The following is a 22539-nucleotide window of genomic DNA, read 5'->3' as shown; positions in this document are numbered from 1 at the left end:
GGGTTATTTATAACGGAAAATAGAGCACACTACATGAAATACTTATTATTTTTAACAACCTTCCAAACGTCTTCATATTCAAAGTCTCTGCCTTCACGCTCCAAGATATAACAACTTCCAAGAACTCTTCCTCGGCTCGACAACGAACTCTAGTACTTTTCGCATAATTACATGCTCGATTGAACCATGTGACTTCTTCCTTTACATCCATCCATTTACTAACAGCATCTAATTGTTGTCGTTGTTGTCCTTCTCCCATCTCATGGTTGAACGAAGCTGTTATGGGGGTCCATTCATCACCTACTAGGCAATGCGGGTGAGCAAGTAACGATACACCCTCCTTAACACTTAGCCAGCATCGTGTTAGAACCAACACCTCGTTTGTCGTCCATGGTCGTTCAGAGTTGGAACCAGGTACTTCATTCGAAGAAGTTGATGCATTCGACGACATTTCTTATAATAATAAATACATGTCTATGATTTGGTTAGTATAGCTTAAACATCTATTTATAATAATAAATACATGACTATAATTTGGAGGTTACTGCAGTGACTTATCATGTCAAACAGTCATTTTTGTCTTGTCACTTAAGAGTTTGACTACGATTTGCAGGTTACTACAGTGACTTGTCTTTAATGTGTAGTCATTTCAAAGTTTGACTATGCATTACAACTTTGACTACGAAATGGTTGCATTTAGACTATGATTTGTAGATGGAGTAGTATGTATAAATACCACTTATAGAACCACTTTATTATAATCAACATAATCCCCGTAAACATGCTTTTTTTTTTTTCATCTTTTTGACGAATATATTTTGTCTTTTTTACTTTCATCTACTACACGCTTATTCATAACTTTAACTTCTTGTTTAGGAAATCAACACAACGACCACCCACGTCATTAAGATATGTACCAACATCATCATCACCAACATATTTGTAATTCTTAGGATCCACATAGTTAATAGGTGAATAACTAACATTAACATTTTCAGCAACACTATGAAATTGAGGTACACTAGGAGTATTGAAAGTATCTATCGGATCGTTGCTTCCTTTATAGCTGCATACATTACCAACCGGCTGATTTCCACTATCACCAGCCTCATTAACCGAATCTCCTTAATCAACCACAATAAACACTTTCACAGCCCTTCCTCCGCTACATTTGATTACATTTATCAACATTCTAACATCCATATCTTCAACTATAGCTATATAATATTTCAATTCAGGATGATGGAAACGAAGACTAATTCTATATTTGTCTAACAAACCAATTTTGTTTCTTACCAAAGATACAAATTCACTATAACTAATATATACTCAGAAAATATCAACGTGAATTCAGAAATACCTCCTTGTGGACATACGTATTCTAGATTTGTTTCAATAACTTGCCATCTCCCACCGGTTACAAGACAAACCAGATATTCAATCATTTTTTAGAGAGAATTTGAAGAAATTTCCTAAAGAAATAACAACTAAACTGATAACTTTCTACAAAAGTTTATATATAGTAAGGTTATTTCGTAGTCAAAACAATTGATTTCATAATCAAAATTTAAAAAATAAAAATAAAAAAATAACAAATTCGCAGATGAAATGCAGAGGAAATCGCGGATGTACAGTGTTCATCTGTGATTTAAGCCTGCTAAAACCCTATATATAAAAAAAAACTCATCTGCGAATGTACAAGTGGCTAAAGCACAACTGTGCTTTAGCCACTTGTACATTCACAGATGGGGTGTCAAAATCGCAGATGGACCATTCTCATCTGCGATTTACGTGGCCAAAATTGTAATTTCTATTTTTTTGGCTAAAATTGTAAAATAATTAATGAATTTGGCTAATTTTGTCATTTTCTCTTAATTGTTAATATTAAAATGGAAGATGGAAAAGAAGAAAAAAAAAGATGAGCAACGGAGTTTTCACTTATGGCCAGACGATATGGTTTTCACCGCACTCCTTGCTCCGTACATCAACATGACACATTATGTGGTGGGTCTATACCTCCTAGCCTAATAAATGGTTGAAAAAAACTTTAGTGAGCTAGAATAGCCATATAACTTATGTAAACAAGTTGTGATTAACCCTAATTCAAAAGATACAATAGGGAGAATCTGATTTTAATGAAGAAACCCGAAACCCTAAGCGCAAAAATGGGAAATCAGCAAAGGGCAAAATGGTAATTGGATATGAACGATCAACAACTATGATACCCACCCAGGAACCAAATTTTGGCTTGTAGAGTTGGCAATGTCGTCGTCTTCATTTGGTCATATTCTCATTCGCAAAAAATACTGAGCTTTCCACTCCCATAGCAGTTAAGCTGCTTCAATCCACTCACCTACTCTCTATCTCTCTTTCTCTCTCTACAAAATCCTCCATCAATTTTCTATCTCTACGAAATCCTTCATCGATTTTCTCTCTCACACACTTTCACACTCAAACACACACCCTCTCCCATCGCATTTATGGTTGCAGTTATCGGAATCTTACTGGTTGGGGCGGAGTTCTAAGGTCGGATTTTGGAGAGAGAAAGTAAGGGAGACGGAAATAAGATGCCGTTGGTGAGGGTGGAGGTGAGAAATGAGTACGGATTGGGAATGCCGGAGTTGTACACAGAAACCAATAGAGAAGATCCGAAGGCGGTGCTTGATGGCGTCGCCGTTGCTGGCCTCGTCGGAATCTTGCGTCAATTAGGCGATCTCGCAGAGTAATTTCTCTTCTTCTCTCTTCTCTCTTCTCTCTCTTATTCTTGTTGATTTTCTGGTTTTCTGAGTGTGTTGGTTACCTTAAATTTGAATTTGACCGAGCTGAATTGCGTGTGTCGATTTAAGGTTCATTGGGTATCTCAATGTTATGATTTCTTGTGGAATCTGTTATTCCTTCTTCTTCTTCTTCCTCTTCAATTAAAGGTTGCACTTTTTAGTGCTATAATGCAAAAACTCGTGAAGATTAATGGAGATTGTAAAGTCAATGAAAACCTTCAAATAGATAGTTTCTGGCTCACTGGAATGTTTCGCTTGTATGCAGTGAACTTCTATTTCATAGTCATCCAATATTCTTTTAAATGATTATGTAAAAATTGTTCAATAAATAAGTACCCCCAAATTCTGAAGTGTTAAGTCTACTGGATTGCTCCTGGAGTTGATCGAAGCCAATTTATTTAGTTTTAAATTTTTAGCTTTAGTAACTCTGTAAGAATTACTACAAACAACAATAAATGCTGCTTAAAGTATATGCATATGAAAACTGGAAATTATAATCAACTATGAACATAAAAAGAAAATTATCATCAACTATGAACTGAGATGAAGTCTTTTGCGTTATAGATTTGCAGCAGAAGTTTTTCATGGGTTACAAGAACAAGTGCTAATTACATCTTCTAGAAGCCATAAATTGGTGCAACGAATACACAACATTGAAACCGCACTTCCTCCATTAGAGAAGGCTATTTTGGCACAAAGGAGTCACTTGCATTTCGCGTACACAGCTGGTAACATTCACACAACTTTTCATTTCCACATTGGGAAAATGGCCTCAAAGATCCCCAACAACCCGCCCGAAAGAATATACTAGAGAAACACATAGGGCCTCCAGAGAGAAAAATCCACTATATGATAAATTATTTCCTTTTTTATTCATTTACTTTTATATGGCAGGTTCTCACTGGCATTCTCGACTCAAAACCGAACAAAACCATTTCATATACAGCGACTTGCCGCGATGCATTATGGACGCCTATGAAGACTGTCGTGATCCTCCGCGTCTACATAAGCTTGACAAGTATGATAATCATTTCTTATTTTGTTATAATTTATATTTATAATTAATAATATATTATTTGTACGCGTATTATTAATTTTCATGGTTTTCTTTCAGATACGACATCGGTGGCCCGGGATCTTGTTTTAGAAGATACTCTGATCCAACTTATTTTAAAAGAACTTCTTCTGGTCCTTATGAAGCACATCTTCAAAATGTCCCAAGAGAAAAGAAGGCTCGTAGAAATAAGGTATGTTTCATTAGCAACATAAAATGTATATTTATTAACATTAACTCTTGAATAGTCTTACAAATGTTTACTTTATGTAGAAAAAGAAAACTTCAAGGTATAGAGATTTGACGCATGAAGCTCCAGTAATTATGCATACAGAAAGGTACAACTCTCTTAAAATTGTGTCTAATAATGTATTGAAAGAGTTTAAATACTTGTGATTTGCTAATGAAGTTATATGATTAAACTCTTTTTTACAGTATGGATTTTGGCTTTTCAAACATGGTAGAAAAAGCTTCTCCTTCTCCTTCTCAAGATATCTCCTCATTCAATGTCCCACAAAATTCCGGAATTGACCCTGAAATTGACCATTTGGCTACTTTCGAATCAAGAAACGATTCAAATTACATTGAGTGTATCTTTCGTCCAAGCTACTCAACACAATCTGAAGACAACAACAATCTCAAAGAACCCTCTTCTGATTATCATCATAATTCTTTTCTTGATTCGGCTTCCATTGATGACAACAATGGAGGAGTTTCTGTTCTTCCAGATGAAAATATCAACAGTACATCAAGATCACCTTACATTACCTGGGATGAAAAGTTGGAAATCATAGATTCTACAGGTCGCCCATCTGAAAAGATTGAGGAGAAAGAAGAAGATCATATTGATTTTGGGTTTCATGATGAACCTATTCCAACACCAATTGTTTCCAATCCCAGGGGTCAGCATGATGAGATTGAAAGTGAAACGGATTATTACCTTGATGCCCTTAACACCATTGAATCAGAATCAGAAACCGATTTAGATTGCCAAACAAAACGAGAACTCAAGCAATACACCAATAATACAAACAACAAAGATGACATGTCAACAAACTTCGAGTTTCATGTTCCTGAACATACTTCATCTAGCAAATCACCCGAATCTCATATTGAAGATCACATTTACTCAAACAACGAGAATTATGAGCAGCATTCAATTTCCGTTACTACCCCTGAGAAGTTCGAATCTGAAGAAGTCGAAACTCCTGCTGCACATCCGGCGACTGTTGAATCTAAAGAAGTTGAAACCGTTCAATTTCCGTTAGCCACCAATGAGTCGATGTCACTGGAACAATCGCTGGAAACTTCCGCTGGTCAAAATCAAAGTCTAAGTCAAAGTCAAACTACTCTCAATCAGCCGGTTATGTTCTGGACCAATGGCGGTTTGTTGGGACTCGAACCTTCAAAACCTCCAGATTTTGGTTTGTCGACACGTAATACTGAAGAAACTAAAATCGATGAGACACAGAAGAACACAATTAATGAAGATACAGTTGTTAACACCTCGAAATCTGAAGATAACATGAATTCATCACGGATATTTGAATTTAGCAATCGATTACTTGTTAATGGTTTCAGAAGACAAATTTCACTTGTTGGAAACGAAACGCTTGCAAATTCTGTGAAAACTGATGTCCCTGAAAGACTTCACACAGTTACAGGGATACCTTTCAGAGAACAATTCGGGAATGGAACCTCTTCTTTCATCTCACCTTCTTCTCCTCCTCTTGAACATATGAGAATATCTTTTCAACCAATTGATGGATTCGAGACTTCTAAATTGAAACTAATGTTCCCTGATGGGAGTAATAATAATGATAACAATGAAAGTAACGGATACGGGAACATGTTTCCTTCGTTTCAATTAGTCCCCGAGCCCGGCATGTCGTTACGTGATTCCGGTTCCGGTTCCGATTCCGATGACGACACGTTCTGTAGATCATCACCGTACGCATCGGACGACGACCGTAGTCATGCTTCGGAATCAAATTCCGACCAGTGGGATTCCGGGGAGTCTCCGGGAATGAAGGGTGGTCGTGAGCTGGACGATGCTTTTGGAAGGGTTTCGTCTGCGGAATCGGCTTCGAGCTCTCTTGTGAATGGAATTAGATTCCCTGATATTCCAAACTTTGATTCTATGAATGATGTACATTTACATAACCAGGTGAAGGAATCATGTATTCCTAAGGAGCCGACACCACTTCCGCCACCTCTGCCGCCAATGGAATGGCGGGGTGTTAAGCAAGATTCAAGTGGGATGATGGAGAAAGAAGATGATGGTCTCTCTGAAGCGTTGACTTATGCATTGAATTTGACACCTCAGCACCCTCAACCACTTCCATTGAAACCGGGTCATTTTGTTGAAACGGTTGACCTTATGCCTAAGCCCACAGTAAGAACGTTTTTTTTTATTAGTGTTTATAAAAAGCAAAGAAATGGGTGACATATGTTTTATTTTAATTTGCAGAATATGCATGTTGAGAAAGAGCATAATCGCGTTGGGAAAATGGTTAAAGAAAAAGAAGATTTTCTACAGCAGATTAGAACAAAGGTTAGTCATCTAAAGAAAAAGAAAATGTTTGATAATATTTTTCTCCCAAATTTTGATTTTCCAATATTCGATTCTCTAATATTTTGACATTTTGTTTATGGCATGTAGTCACTCAATCTAAGACGAACTTCAACAGCTCCGCCAACAATTACACCAACTGCCCCTACCGGAATTAAAGTCACTGCAATTCTCGAGAAGGCAAATGCGATTAGACAGGTTTACCCTTTTCACCATTTTATGGATTTAGTTACTCAGAAAATTAATTTTTTATTCAATTGAACTAAATTAATTCTTATGTGTTTTTTTTTTTTTTTTTTTTAAACTGATAGGCTGTAGGAAGTGATGAGGGAGAAGATGATAACTGGAGTGATACTTGAGTATCAAGTCCATATGATTGATATTATGGTTGCAGCTGTTCATATGTATTTTTTCTATTCAATTTAATAATATGTTAAATATGACTACAGTAACATAGTTATTATGGTAATAATTATTTTATTTTTGTATAATAATGCGCTTTAGAAGGTTTTGTGTGTTGTTTGAATATATTGATTTTATTTTTAGGTAACTTTTGTTTAATGTTTATTCATTTAACTTGTTAACTTGTGTTATGCAATCTTGTTTTATCCATAACTTTTTCATCATATTCTTAATTTAGGTGATTCGAAAAGCTACAAAAATAAGAAAGAGCGCTCTACCTCTTCCATTTTTTTAAGTGTTTCATGATATTGTTTTGGGCTCCACATTTGTTTATCTCTTGGTTTAATCCAATACCTATTTAGGCATTGTGCTTTATCAAATTCATCTTGAATTTTAATATACACACCAAACTTTTGGTATATCCAACTTATAAATTCTATAAAGCCTTTTATAATATGTTCCTAACATTTATTAAAGAAGTCATACACCCTATATTAATAATGACATACATATCACACAATATCTGTTATATATGTGCAAAGTGTTTTTTCATCTTACGTTATAAGGAAAATGACTTAGGAAGGTAATCAACTGTTGATTTTGTTCATATTTAATAATTTTTTATATGTAATATACCATCTAACTTGTTGTTAGTGTTCACTATAACCTTTTTGATCGGCTATCATAGGTGATAGCCGGTCTAAAGGGTTTTGATGAACACAAATGTCTTGTGTATAAAAAAAAGGAAAGAGACCAAATGTGAACAAAATCAACAGTTGGTTATCCTGCTGAGTTATTTTGCCTTATTAATATTACATGACTGACGATCTAAAATAATACATGCAATGAGGATAATGGTGCTTGGTTATTGTCTATAATACTTATGATGATGCTTATGATGTCGGGGAGCTATTTCATGTGTTTAAACTATTGTTTTTTCCTTAATTGTTTGTTTGGATTTATTTATAGTTTTGTAATTACATGATTATGAGACAACTAACTTTTTAGGTGGACTTGATTTGCTTTGAACTTAGTTTTGAATATGAGTAAAAAGCTTACCTATCTCCATGCATCCACTTAATAACTTTCACCCACAAGCTACTTGGTTCATTTAAGAACATGCGACACCATTTTAAAAGTAACACCCTATTAAAAGAGAACAATCTTCCAGCTCCCAAGTCCAAAGCCCTAAGTCACGCTTCCTCTTAAGATGTCAATATATTTCTCCATTTTACCCAAGAAATCTTCCTTATACAGATTTCACATCATCGAAAGAACTTTGCTTGCGAAGATTCAAGTAAATTAAGAGCATAGTTAAGAAGTCGAAAAATGGATAATAAATAAATATTTAAGTTGTTGATGACATATTTCATAAGCGTCAACCGTTATCCAATAGATAAAACATCCACCTTCCACAAATAGAGTGTTATAAAGCACTCGGTCATAATTTTCCAATTATTCACATTAGCTTGTTTGAGCTCACCCGAAGACACAAATATATAACCATGAATCTTTCTTTATTTCAATCATTGATTGATTGCCATATTCTTATGGTAAAAAGACTCCCATGCAACAACCCTCTTCAAGAAAATCACATTATTAGCATAAAAAAATGATTCAAGAGAGTAACCAACTGTTGATTTTGTTCATATTTAGTACTTTTCTTTTTTTACGCAATATACTATCTAACTTGTTGTTTGTATTCATCATAACCTTTTTGTGTTCAGCAATAAGCCTTTTGACTGGGGTGATAGTCGGTCAAAATTATGGTGAACACAAACAACATGTTAAATGGTATATTGCATAAAATAAAGATACTAAATATAAACAAAATCAATAGTTGGTTACCCTTATAAGACATTTCCTTAAGTTATATGTATTATATTAACATGGGTGTTACATTATGGACCCATATAGACCTCTTATGTTATTTTATGTGTGAAAAATAAGAAAGAAAACATGATATACTATTATACTACACAAAGGACCACATGTTAATTATCTATGAATAACTTGACAACAAGAAATATAATACCGAGTAAGAGGAAATTAATATTTTGCATAGTCTTGTCGATGTGGGACTAGCCCACCTAGTAGAGGCTTTGCTTCTTAAATTGACAGTCTCAAGTTCTAACCCTGACATGAACAATTTCATTATACTAACTGCTAACCACTAACTCTGTCGTTCAAAAATGTTCTTATTTTACGAATTATTATATTTAAACTTGTGACTATACTAGTTGCCTATATTTATTTTTGCTAAATATCAGTGTTTAAAGGATAATTACTTGATCATATTTCATTTCGTTCCGCAGATATATACTAATAAAGTTGTACTCCACATAATTTTGTAGCAGGTTTGCGAATCGGTTATACAAAAGAAATGAATAAATTAAGTTGTGGAACCATACATAAAGTAATTTCACCGGATCAAAATTATTTCACAAATATTAATTTTGCATTTTTAATGGATAATTACTTATAATATACTTTCCAAAGAAAAAAAAAATCAGATCCTCAGATCTACATACACAATCCCCAATTAAATCCCACCCCCCACATTGAAATATTTGATATTCATAAAAGTAATCTGTTATTAAAATATATCCTGACATAAACGTTGGATATTATTTATTCATTCACACATAAGATATAAGGACTTACAGCCAAAAACAATATTAGTCAACTCTCTTAATGGCATAACTAGGATCTTTTTATATTTAATTATTCCTCACCATCGCATAAAACCTTGTGCTTCTACATCAAAATCATTCCTTTGTTAGTATTCTAATAAAGGAAGAATCAATATTATTTACGTTTACAAACATATTTTATTTACAAAAGATTTTTAATAGATATATAATTATGACAAGGAATGAGCCTATACCGACGACAGACGACAGTTTCGGCAGCTATGCCGACGCCATGTCGTCTGAAAAGTCTATATCGACGACTTCTTGTCTGTAAAAATCCATCGGTATAGCACTGTCGGTAAAGTGGAAAATGTCGTCGGGACAAAGCCACCAATGCCGGCATGTCCTCTTTAAAGAGTCGTCGGGACTGATTTTCGAGGAAAAAAAAAGTTTTATTATAAACCTATACCGACGACATATCATCGGTATAAAGGTCTCCTTTACCAACGATAAGTCGTCGGGACAGGTTTGAGCAATGCCGACGACAAGTCGTCAGGAAAAGCGGGTTAAAAAAAACTTCCAATTTAGTACTAGCGACAACATGTCGTCAGTAAAGGGGAAACAATTATTACAGTTATAAAGCTATATCGACGACAAGTCGCCTATGTAGTCTTTTTTTTAAATATTTTCATAGATTTTATTATATATACCAAACCTGTTTTTTAAAACAAATCCAAACAACATATATGCAAAATAATATCAAACACTTAATAACCATAACAAACCATTAAAATTCAAAAAAAAAATCTATTACATAGCTAAAAAAAATATTCAACAAACATTGTTCAAAAGTAACATAAAGATCAATCAGAATCTTCATTGTTGTTGTTCTCATTGTCCTCCTCGATGGTTGATATATTGGAATTGCATTGAAATTGTGGCATTGGTTGTGGTTGGAAGTTAGGAATGACGGATATGAATACATTATTATACATTTGTTGCATATTTAACATTTGTTGTTGCTTGTATTGCATTTGTTGGGTTAATATTGCAACTTAGGAATTATCTGAAGATTGGGATGTGGAAGCTTTGGAACGATTGTAATGTTCATCCCTATTCTAATAAAATAATATGTTTATTCTCCTATTGACAAATGTCATACTATTAGAATTACTCATTAATATTATGTCACCTATCATGCCACTTGTCAACATATTCATTATCCATTTCAAATTTTAAATTTTAAATTTCCCATTCTAATTACATTAAGTTTATAATTGATTCTTCATTTTAAATTTTCACACTCTAATTATATTAAATTAATAACATTAGATTAAAAAATAAAATAAAATTAATACATATTATAAGGTGATATAACTTCACATATTTATTTAAATCAACGATTATAACTTTATATAACTAAAAAATATCTCTTAAGTAATAATTTATTTAAAATAATTGATTAATAATTTTGATTTTTTAATATGAAAGTTTAATTAATATTATAACTGTGGTTCTCACTGATTATAAACTAGTTTAAAAATAAAGTATTGTTGATGCTTAGTTTCCTTCCAACACCGCGAATATGCCTGCGTCTCTCACCAAGGACACGAGTAAGACAATGTTCTTCATTTAACTATTCGTTCTCCTTGAGTCCTTATTGCATCACCATCTTCTTTCGCTAAATATTTACCTAAAATAAAGAAAATAATAAGCATACATTAATTAAAACAAATAACTAAATTTATACACTAAAATAATAATAATATACTTTAAAATAACTATAATAATAATAATAATAATAATAATAATAATAATAATAACAACATATTTATCAAATAACGTATTAACTTTGTTTATTACTTACCCAAGTTACTTCCGCTTGCGGTGAACACCAACCCCGACTTTCTTTAAATCGCATTTGTCTCCAACCATCAATATGTCTTGGGTCTTGTCCTTTTGCTCTCTATAATAAGCCAAAAACAATTAAGATATTTATATAAGTGTTAATAATAATTTTATATAATACAAATAAATTTAATTACCTCCTTGCAACGACTATCTACATCTGATCTACTTCCATGAGAACTCCTATATGGAAGTTTGGACATACTTTCTTTATCTTTATTGCAGTGATTCGTATAACCCTTGTCCAAAAAAAGAAGAGCAATCATGTCATCCCAAGCTTCGTCGTCCATATCATCCGATGAACATTGTCTTGTACCTTCCACAACATCATATCCACCAACTCTATCAAAATATTTTTTCACTTCATGCTTGTGTTCTTTAAAAGCTCTTTTGCAGTCACCCTATACAGCCGCTCGAACAGCTTCCCACATATTTGTACCCCGATACATATCAAGATCAACAAATGATTGCAATAAAAAAACAAATTTAATTAGTAAGAAAATATTTACAAAGTATAAAAATTTCACATATAAAAAGTATTATGTACTTACTTCAATATCAGGATACATAACTTCATAGTAATGGAGAGAAACACGCCACCAAGTCATGTAATGGAGTGGTACATGATCTGCCACATAATTTTAGATAAACCTTGTCAACATTTTGTCATTTTCATTTATGAATTTTTAGGTCCCCTGTCGCTATCAACTTCCACCGGTAAAGGTTTATTACCGCCACTCTTGAACTTTTTCTACATATTTAAGCATCTTCCCTTTCCATGCCAACGCGACGGGTTTGCTACATTGACACATAGAATTGAAAAATTTAGAAATTTAAGACTTTAAAAATATATCCCATATATTTAAGAATTTCATGTAACTTACAAGATTGACAACCCGTCGGTTCTTGCATGCGCCCTCGTGTGGAGGTCGGTCCCTGTCGCCTCCTTCATGCCCCCTCGCAACATGTGTAAGTATCTTGAAGACATTCGGTTCTCTCCGATCCAACTCTTATCAATCGTCATTGTTGTTTCAATATTATATATATATATATATATATATATATATATATATATATATATATATATATATATATATATATATATATTGAAAGTTAGTAGTGATTGAGCAACCAGACCCGAAGACGAAAAACCCAAAGACCGAAAATTAATAGTGTTGTTTAAATAAAAAACAACACTAGTAATAAAAAATCGACACTTTAACAACTTTTATTTGTATTAAAAAACAACAGTACCATTTAAAAAAAAAAACTGTAATTTTTGTAAGAAAATTACATGTTTTACAAAAAACAGTACTATTAATAAAAAAATTGCATGCTTAAATAAAACACAGTTAATAAAAAATTCACTTTAACAACTTTTATTTGTAAAAAAAAAAAAAAAAAATTAAAAACTACATGTATTTACAAAAAAAAAAAAAAAACAGCACTGTTAATAAAACACTGCAATAAACTATTTTTATTTATAGAAAATTGCACTATTTATAAGAAACTGCACTTTTTATTTAAAAAACTTTCGTTTTTTTTTTTAACAAAAAAACACTATTAATTAAAAAAACTATACTTTTATTTAAAAAAAATATTTTTACCACTAATTTCATATTCAAAAAATGCATTTTTTTAATAATTCAAAATAAAAACCCGGATTTTTTTCAGTCCGGTCCGGTCCAGCAGATCGTATGCTCATCCCTAATTATAAGTACGATGTTATGATAGAAAATTAACAAAAGTATTATGTTATAATCAACAAAAGTATCATATTTTTGTTAAGTATAACATCATACTTTTATTTATTTTCTGTTATAGCATAGTATTTTTTATATTATATTATATTCACAAGTATCATACTTTTGTTAATTATAATGCCATACTTTTATTTATTTTCTATTATAGCATCGTACTTTCTATATTATATTATATTCACAAGTATATACATAAACATAGCTCTTTAGTTCTTTACTTTTCTAAATACAAGTACTTTAACTTATCAATTAAGAACTTTATTAATTCATCTAACACAATGAATTCCAATTTTATACAAGTATACAACAATTCCAATTTCATACAAGTATACTACAATTCCAATACATACAATTTATCCACTCAAACTATTAAACCTAAATATTACATAATCATACATATATACAATACATTCAATTCCAATTCCATTTCATTTTAGACATACAATACCATTTTTCATATTCCAATTTCATACAATTAAGCATATAATACATCCAATTCCAATTTCATACAAATATGTACAAATCCAAATACAAAATCAAACAAACTGTGCCCAACAAATTTCATCATTCATCATAGTAGGCATTTTCAAAGAATTATAAAGATGAAATCAAACAACATATATCAAATTTTACATTTTCATACAGCAATATCCAACCCAAAAAAATACAGGATAAAAAAAACTTACATGTTCTATGTTGGTGGGTGGTGTGGTTGCCGAAAGCAGTAAGTCAATAGTGACCGGAAGTGGGAAGTTGATGTGGTGGTTGGTGTTCATCGAAAAACAACCATATCAGGCAATTAAAAAAAATGAAAAATCAAAAAACCTTACCTGGAACGGATATTGTGGTGGCCAGATGTCGCAATAGACGTCGTCGTAGGTGGTCAAACCTCCATGCAACCCTATGGAGACACAAATCAAAAACAGGAAAAAACCCTAAAATCTCAAAAGCGAACTGGAAAAAGAGGGAAATCGGAGAAGAAAGAATGGACTATGGCATACTTGTGTCGTCAGCGGTGAAGACGAGTGGTCGAAGGTTCTTTGGGTGGACAATCGCCGACCGAGAGAGAGAGAGAGAGAGAGAGAGAGAGAGAGGGAGAGAGAGAGAGAGAGAGAGAGAACGCACTTTTGGTGGGGCGCTGGCGCGCTGCAAATGAGACGAGGTCAAAAGAAGCAGATGACTTAAAACCCTATACCGACGACATGTCGTCGATATAAAGTTAAGTCACACGGAGTCGTTTACCCTTTTCGTAAATTAAAAATAAAATAAATACGAAATATATTTACAGACGACAAATTGTGTCGACACAGAGTATCCCGCGGATTGCTATCATTCTATACTGACGACTTGTTGTCGGTATAGTCCATACAAACCGATGTCGTTTCTTTTTTCTGCAAAATGGAATATAAATAAATAAAAACTATATTTGACGTAAGCTATACCGATGACGTATCGTCGGCAAAAGTTTAGAGGAAACCGTGTAAAACTTTTCTTTCATGCTTAAGGTATACAGTGAACTTATCATCTCTATATATTCGCTATTTAGTCAACCGACGACATGTCGTCGGTATAGACAACACAGTGTCGACGACTTAAGTTGTCCGTATAGATATCGTCTGCACATGACTTATTTCTATGACTTATTTCTTGTAGTAAAAAGTTTAAATAAAAACCATAAAAATGTTAGGAAATGTGAGAACTATATTAAAAATGTTAGCCACAATTTAACGAACACTGTTTTTTTCTTCTAACAGATGTTTATTGTTTAAAACTAATTTTTATTGTTACAACTAGATTTCAATAGGGGTTGATATATATTTTTTCAAAAAAAAAAAAAAATATGTTTCAATATTCATAATTGAATTTTGTAACATATTTTGTCTTTAAAATTTATGCATGATGGTTTATAGTTATTAAAATAAAAATTATTAACTTCGATATATTTGATTATATATGTTTATGGACGATAAAAAATAGGGTAAATGGTGTAACAACGTAAATTCCAAAATAAAATTTTCATTTTTCATCAACAAAATTCATATAAAAACACTTTCAAATATTTCGATTACTTAGTTTTTGAAACATAACATATCCCAAGATCATAAAATCAACTCTCTCTCTCTCTCTCTCTCTCTCTCTCTCTCTCCAGTGTGTACGAGTCACGCCGGTGCCTTCCCACGGCCCTCGCTAGTACCTGAAACACATAACATAACAATTGTAAGCATAAATGCTTAGTGAGTTCCCCAAAATACCGCATACAACACATACGCCACTCGAGGCTATAATACGACCCTCTGGTCGATGTGTCTCAGCGAGACCCTCCAGTCCCGTAGCTCGTTGGACCCTCTGGTCCGGTCATAGCTCGTTGGACCCTCCGGTCCGGTCTATAACATCATACAACATACATATACCACATAGCACATAATCTCATACATAACACATAAGACCCTCTGGTCAACACATAATACCACTCTAGGTAACGTATAGTGAGAAGACTCACCTCAGGTGTCTCGGTAAGTCTCTGACTCGATAGAAATGTGATCTAGCCTCCGCCTAATCACATAAAGTAAATACTCTCATAAATAAAACTATGCTCAAACCTTTCTTAACACCCTCAGAAGGGTAAAAGACCATTTTATCCCTCTCTTGGCTTAGAGGCCTCACTGTTGACCAAACCCTAAAAGTCAACAAAAGTCAACGGTCAAACTTTGACCCGACTCGTCGAGTGCACTTGGGTGACTCGGTGAGTCTACACGTGTCCACTGACTCTCTTAGTCCCTCTCTTGGCACGTCGAGTCCTTCCCCTTACTCGACGAGTCACACCTGGCATGAATCGCAGGGCCACCCCGACTCAACTCGCCGAGTCTCAAGGACAACTCGGCGAGTTCCGCCTTGAACTCCAGTCCCCCTAACTCTCCCTGACTCACCGAGTTAATTCCCAAACTCGGCAAGTCTACTCGGTGAGTGATTTACGGGAAACCCTCATCCTACTCGCCGAGTCTGATCTTCGAACTCGGCGAGTTCATGCCATGCACAAACTCCATAGTCCTCTTGAGGTCAGATCTGTTCCTTAAATTCATAGATCTGGCCTTCCCAAGCATGATAATCACGTAAAGTTCAGACCTTGACACTCATATAACATCTAAATGGTCTAACATGGTGATTTAGTCCCAAAAATGACATCCCAAGCTCATGGCTCCCAAAATGACTCATAAAGCTCCAAGGGTTAAGGTCTCTGGATCTCTTTGGGTCCAGATCCAAGGCATAGACTCGAGAAGGGACCAAATGCTCCACTTATCCATCCTCTAAAGGGGTTAGAAAACCCTAACACTAAGATTCAACACCAAAACTGAAGAAGGTCCGAACAAATACCTCAATATGAGCTCTATGAACTTAGAAGTCACCAAAATCGCACCTCCTTCAGCCTCCTCTTGCCTTGGTCACTTCCTTCTTGCAAATCCACCAACAAAAGGATCAAGAATGGCCTCTCCTCCCTCACAAACGCTCTAGATCTCTTAGGGTTTTTCTCTGGGGTTTGGTAGCCGCAAATGACGGCCTTAAGGGCCTTTAAATAGGTCCCAAACCCAGGAAATTAGGGTTTCATTAAACAGCGTGGACTCGCCGAGTCCACTCATGAACTCGCCGAGTCCGACTGTGAACCCAGATACGAATCCGCGACCATACTCGGCGAGTTTAAACACCAACTCGCCGAGTCTCCTCACAACTTCCAAAAATACAAGAATAAAATATTATACCTGGGAATCCGGATGTTATAATTCTCCCCCACTAGAATTAGACTTCGCCCTCGAAGTCTCACTCTGCAAACAACTCGGGATGTTGCTCCCGCATCTCACGCTCCGGCTCCCAGGTCAACTCTGACCCTTTCCGATGCTGCCACTGGACCTGCACCAGAGGCACCTCCTTGTTTCTCAAAACCTTGATCTTCCGATCCCTAATTGCCACCAGTCTCTCAACATAATTTAGATTCGCATCCACCTGAATATCTTCTAATGACACCACTGCCGACTCGTCGGCTATACACTTTCGCAGCTGCGACACGTGGAAAGTGTCATGAATCTGCCCCAACTCTGCTGGTAACTCCAAACGATAGGCTACCCTGCCTACCCTCGCGATCACTCTGAAAGGACCAATATATCGGGGCCCCAACTTGCCCCTCTTCCTGAATCGAATCACTCCTTTCCAAGGAGAGACCTTCAGGAGCACGAAGTCGTCAACCTGAAACTCGAGCTCGGACCGGCGTCTGTCCGCATAACTCTTCTGACGACTCTGAGCGGTCAACAACCTCTGTCTGACCTGCTGAATCTGTTCTGTCGTCTGAAGCACAATCTCGGTACTACCCATCACACGCTGCCCTATTTCTTCCCAACAAATGGGGGTCCGACACCTCCTCCCATACAACAGCTCAAAGGGCGGCATGACAATGCTCGAATGATGACTGTTGTTGTAAGAAAACTCTGCCAAGGGCAAATACGTGTCCCAACTCCCGCCGAAATCCAACACACATGCTCGGAACATGTCCTCGAGCGTCTGGATCATCCGCTCACTCTGCCCGTCAGTCTGTGGGTGGTATGCGGTACTAAAATGCAGTTTCGTACCCAATTCCTCATGAAACTTCTTCCATAATCTGGAAGTGAAACATACATCTCGATCCGAGACAATCGAGATCGGCACTCCATGCCGTGATACCACCTCTCTCACGTACATCTCCGCCAACCTCTCCGCGGAAGAGCTCCCACTGATGGCCAGGAAGTGAGCACTCTTCGTCAACCTATCCACAATCACCCAAATTGCATCGACACCCCTCGCAGTCCTTGGCAATTTGGTGATGAAATCCATGGTAATCTGTTCCCATTTCCACTCGGGAATATCTAACGGTTGCAGCTTACATGTGGACGCTGGTGCTCGGCCTTAACCCTGCGACAAGTCAAGCATCTCTCTACAAACCATGCGACATCCCTCTTCATACAGGGCCACCAATATTCCCCTTTTAGGTCCAAATACATCTTAGTGGCCCCGGGATGGATCGAGAACTTCAATCGATGAGCCTCTTCCATCAAAATGGTACACGTTCCGCCCACAGACGGTACCCATATCCGACCCTGAAATGTCATAAGCCCCCGGCTATCGGTAATGAATTCCGATACCAGCCCGACAACTCACTCTCTCTTCTGGCTTTCTGGCCTCACAGCCTCATCCTGGGCCCCACGAATAGCGTCCAACACCGGGGTCATCACTGTCAATCTCAAACAAGCATCTCGCATCGGGGCGCCCTCCGCCCTACGGCTCAGTGCATCGGCTACAACATTGGCCTTGATCGGGTGGTACAGGATCTCACAATCATAATCCTTGACCACATCCAACCACCTCCTCTGGCGCATATTCAGGTTGGGCTGATCCATCAAATACTTCAAGCTCTTGTGGTCCGTGTATATTTTACACCGAACCCCATACAGATAATGTCGCCAGATCTTGAGGGCGAACACTACCGCTCCCAATTCCAAATCATGAGTGGGATACCTCGACTCATGAGGCTTAAGCTGCCTCGATGCATATGCTATCACATGCCCCCTCTGCATAAGCACCGCTCCCAATCCGGATATCGATGCATCACAATATACCACAAAATCCTCCATCCCTTCAGGAAGGGCTAATACTGGGGCTTCGCATAATTTCTGGCGAAGTGTCTCGAACGAGGTCTGTTGCTCCGGAACCCAAGAAAACGCAGCACCCTTCCGGTTCAACTCGGTGAGTGGCACGACGATCTTGGAGAAATCCTTAATAAATCTCCGATAATAGTCGGCCAAACCTAGAAAGCTCCTGATCTCGGTGGGTAATCTCGACACCTCCCACCTCATGACTGCCTCGATCTTGGCCGAATCGACCAATATCCCATTCTAGTTAACGAAATGCCCCAAAAACTGAACCTCTCGTGACCAGAACTCACATTTGGAGAACTTGGCATAAAGTCTCTCCGATCTCAAAACTCCGAGGATCTCCCTCAAATGCTCCTCATGCTGCTCTCTGGATCTCGAATACACCAATATGTCGTCAATGAACACGATTACTGAGCGATCCAACATCGGTATGCACACTCTGTTCATGAGATCCATGAACACCGCCGGTGCGTTGGTGAGTCCGAAAGGCATCACCACGAACTCGTAATGCCCATAACGAGTCTGGAATGCTGTCTTCTGGACGTCCTCATCACGCACCCTCACCTGATGATACCCAGACCTCAAATTGATCTTGGAGAACCAAGATGCTCCCTGCAACTGATCGAACAAATCGTCGATCCTCGGCAACGGGTAACGGTTCTTGACTGTTAGCTTGTTCAACTTTCGATAATCAATGCACATCCGGTGTGAACCATCCTTCTTCTTGACAAAAAGGATAGGCGCCCCCTATGGCGAACTGCTCAGCCTAATAAATCCCTTCCCCAGCAGCTCCTGGAGCTGCGAGGATAACTCCTGCATCTCTGGAGGCACAAGGCGATAAGGCGCCTTGGCGATAGGCGCAGCTCCCGGAAACAATTCAATATCGAACTCTACTTGCCTCTCTGGAGGCACACCTGACAACTCCTCTGGAAACACATCCGGAAACTCACGCACTATCGGGACCTCATCAACAGACTTCAATCTCTCTGAATCAACCCTCGCATCCATCACATATGCCACAAATCCCCTACAGCCCTGCTGTAGACTCTGTCTCGCTCTGGCGACCGAACAAAATGCTGATCCCGTACGTGTACCCTTGCTGTACACCGTAAGAACTCCCCCAATAGGGTCTCGAATTGTCAACAATTGACGCTCGCAGTCTATCACAGCTCCATATCGGCTCAACCAATCCATACCCACTATAACACACACGTCCCCCATCGCAATCGGAACCAAATCTATCGGAAACTCCACATCGAAGATCTCAAGGACACATCCTCGAATCACATCTGAAGCATACACTGCTCGCTCATCAGCTATGGAAACTCGCAGAGGTCGATCCAACGCCTCTCGACGGATACTAATGTGCTGACTAAATGCTACGAAAACAAACGACTGACTCGCACCCGAGTCAAATAATACCAAAGCAGGCACAGAACTCACAAGAAAAGTACCTACGCACATCATCATATAAGCATAATAACTCAACTCAAATAAAAGATGAATATAGAATACATACCAACCACATCGGGCGCCGCGCGGACCTCCTCCGCAGTCAGTTGAAACGCTCTCCCACGAGCCTTCACCGGCCGAACCTCGGTAGCCCTAGCAGCAGGCGCAGATCCCTACGTTGACCTCTGAAGCAGCTGAGGGCACTCGGCCTTCCTATGGTCGGTCTGGTTGCAATGAAAGAAAACCGAAAATCCCTTAGGGCAATCCCTCGCGATATGCCCCTCCTTCCCGCACTTGTAGCATACTCCAGCAGTGCACGACCCCTCGTGGCTCTTGCCGCACTTCCCAATAGTGCGACCCTTCGCACCTCCAGATTTCAAATCAGCGGGTCTAGCCCGTTTGGCTGCCGGTTGCGACTGAGCCGGTCGCCAATCCGCCCTCTGTGACTCGGCCTCCTCCCTGGCCTGAGTCTCCAACTCAATCTCCCTCTTCCGGGCATTTGCCTGTAGCTCAGCAAATGTCTGGTAAGTCGAATTCTCCACGAACTCCCGAATATCTCTCCTCAGCACACTCAGATTACGGCTCATACGAGCCTGCTCAGAAGACACCTGCTCATGGCAAAACATCGCCCTCTCATGAAACTTCCTGGTGATCGCTGCCACGGAATCAATACCCTGCTTGAGGGTCAATAACTCCTGAATCAACTGTTCCCTCTCCACCGGGGGAACATAGTCGTCTCTGAACATAGCGGTGAACCTCTCCCAGGTCACCTCAGAAATCTCTACCAAAGTGAAGTTTGCCGTCACGAACTTCCACCAATCCTTCGCTCCCAAGCGGAGCTGGTTTAGAGTGAACCATACTCTCAAGTGCTCTGGACAAGAACACGTATAGAAACATCTCTCGATGTCAGAGATCCATCTCATCGTGGCAATCGGGTCCTGCGTCCCATCGAACTCTGGTGGCTTGTTGAACTCCCGAAACAACAACGAGTCACCTCCCTGAGGTCTGGCAGCAGCAACAGCAGCAGTAGCTGCAGCTGCCACAGCCTCAGTCAGCGTTGCATACCGCTCATCAAAAGTCTCAATCATTGTGGTCTTGATGTCCCCAAACATCTCAGGAATCTCAGCCCGAATGGCAGCAGCCACCTCCTCATGAATCAATCGACGGATCTCCTCGTCGCTGACACCACTGCTCTCAGGTATGTGTCGATTCCCAACCATGATGCCTCTGAAATACAACAATAATTATCAGAGACTCAATCGAGCATACTGATACTCGATGATGCAATCCTACTCGTCCTCCGTTGTCCAAAAGATTCTTACTTGGAATGCCTAGTGATCCGGTGTCTTCAGTAGTACGGGCCCAATACTACTGACCACACCGCATCAGCATTCACTCCTAGTCCTCCTCCTTGCATCCTGGATTACAAGTACTCTACTCTCATTATGCATTGGCTACCCTCCGATAGGCCTCTCATGCGCTCCTAACTGCTATCTACTCGCTCTCAAAGCATCTCAGCAGCAGAAATCTCCTAGGCTAAGGCATCACAAATCAGGCCACTCTAGTCCTAATATGTATACCTAGCCTACTCTAATATGCATAATGTAACATAACATATCTCATAACACATAAAGTAAGGGTACTTTTGGAGATTCACCGTTCGGGCGCTAACTGATCGTACACACGACTCTGCTCTATTTGTCTCAAAACTCTTTTTACCTTTTTTCAAAATTTTTACTTCATTATCAAAATTTTCCTCAAATCCGCAGTTTGAGTTCAGATACGCCCGAGGATGCATCCAAATCCCTCAAACCAAGGCTCTAATACCAACTTGTAACAACGTAAATTCCAAAATAAAATTTTCATTTTTCATCAACCAAATTCATATAAAAACACTTTCAAATAATTCCAGTACTTATTTTTGAAACATAACATATCCCAAGATCATAAAATCAACTCTCTCTCTCTCTCTCTCTCTCTCTCCAGTGTGTACGAGTCACGCCGGCGCCTTCCCACGGCCCTCGCTAGTACCTGAAACACATAACACAACAACTGTAAGCATAAATGCTTAGTGAGTTCCCCAAAATACCGCATACAACACATACACCACTCGAGGCTATAATACGACCCTCTGGTCGATGTGTCTCAGCGAGACCCTCCAGTCCCGTAGCTCGTTGGACCCTCTGGTCCGGTCATAGCTCGTTGGACCCTCCGGTCCGGTCTATAACATCATACAACATACATATACCACATAGCACATAATCTCATACATAACACATAAGACCCTCTGGTCAACACATAATACC

General features: G+C 38.0%; 1 protein-coding gene and 1 long non-coding RNA gene across 2 annotated transcripts; one reads left to right on the top strand and one right to left on the bottom strand.

The window, feature by feature from the left end:
* Positions 1 to 2232: 2232 nt before the first annotated feature.
* LOC145061151 (protein SCAR1-like) lies at positions 2233 to 6996 on the top strand. Its single transcript, XM_079008550.1, has 9 exons — positions 2233 to 2722; positions 3342 to 3505; positions 3672 to 3795; positions 3892 to 4024; positions 4105 to 4169; positions 4267 to 6226; positions 6302 to 6385; positions 6494 to 6601; positions 6715 to 6996. The coding sequence occupies exons 1-9, from the start codon at positions 2568 to 2570 to the stop codon at positions 6760 to 6762; spliced, it is 2841 nt and encodes a 946-aa protein (XP_078864676.1). The 5' UTR covers positions 2233 to 2567; the 3' UTR covers positions 6763 to 6996.
* Positions 6997 to 10935: 3939 nt separating this feature from the next.
* Positions 10936 to 11861, bottom strand: LOC145063162 (uncharacterized). The gene is made up of 3 exons (XR_013687859.1): positions 11484 to 11861; positions 11306 to 11404; positions 10936 to 11131 (listed from the first exon to the last, which is right to left on the bottom strand). It is a non-coding gene; the product is annotated as an uncharacterized LOC145063162 (long non-coding RNA).
* Between the last annotated feature and the right edge of the window lie 10678 nt (positions 11862 to 22539).

Source organism: Lactuca serriola, chromosome 7, assembly GCF_051521515.1.
Source record: "Lactuca serriola cultivar US96UC23 chromosome 7, Lser_US96UC23_V15, whole genome shotgun sequence".
NCBI classification, from domain to species: domain Eukaryota; kingdom Viridiplantae; phylum Streptophyta; class Magnoliopsida; order Asterales; family Asteraceae; genus Lactuca; species Lactuca serriola.
Note: the sequence above shows the minus strand (reverse complement) of the source record. Positions and strands in the feature narration are given on the sequence as shown.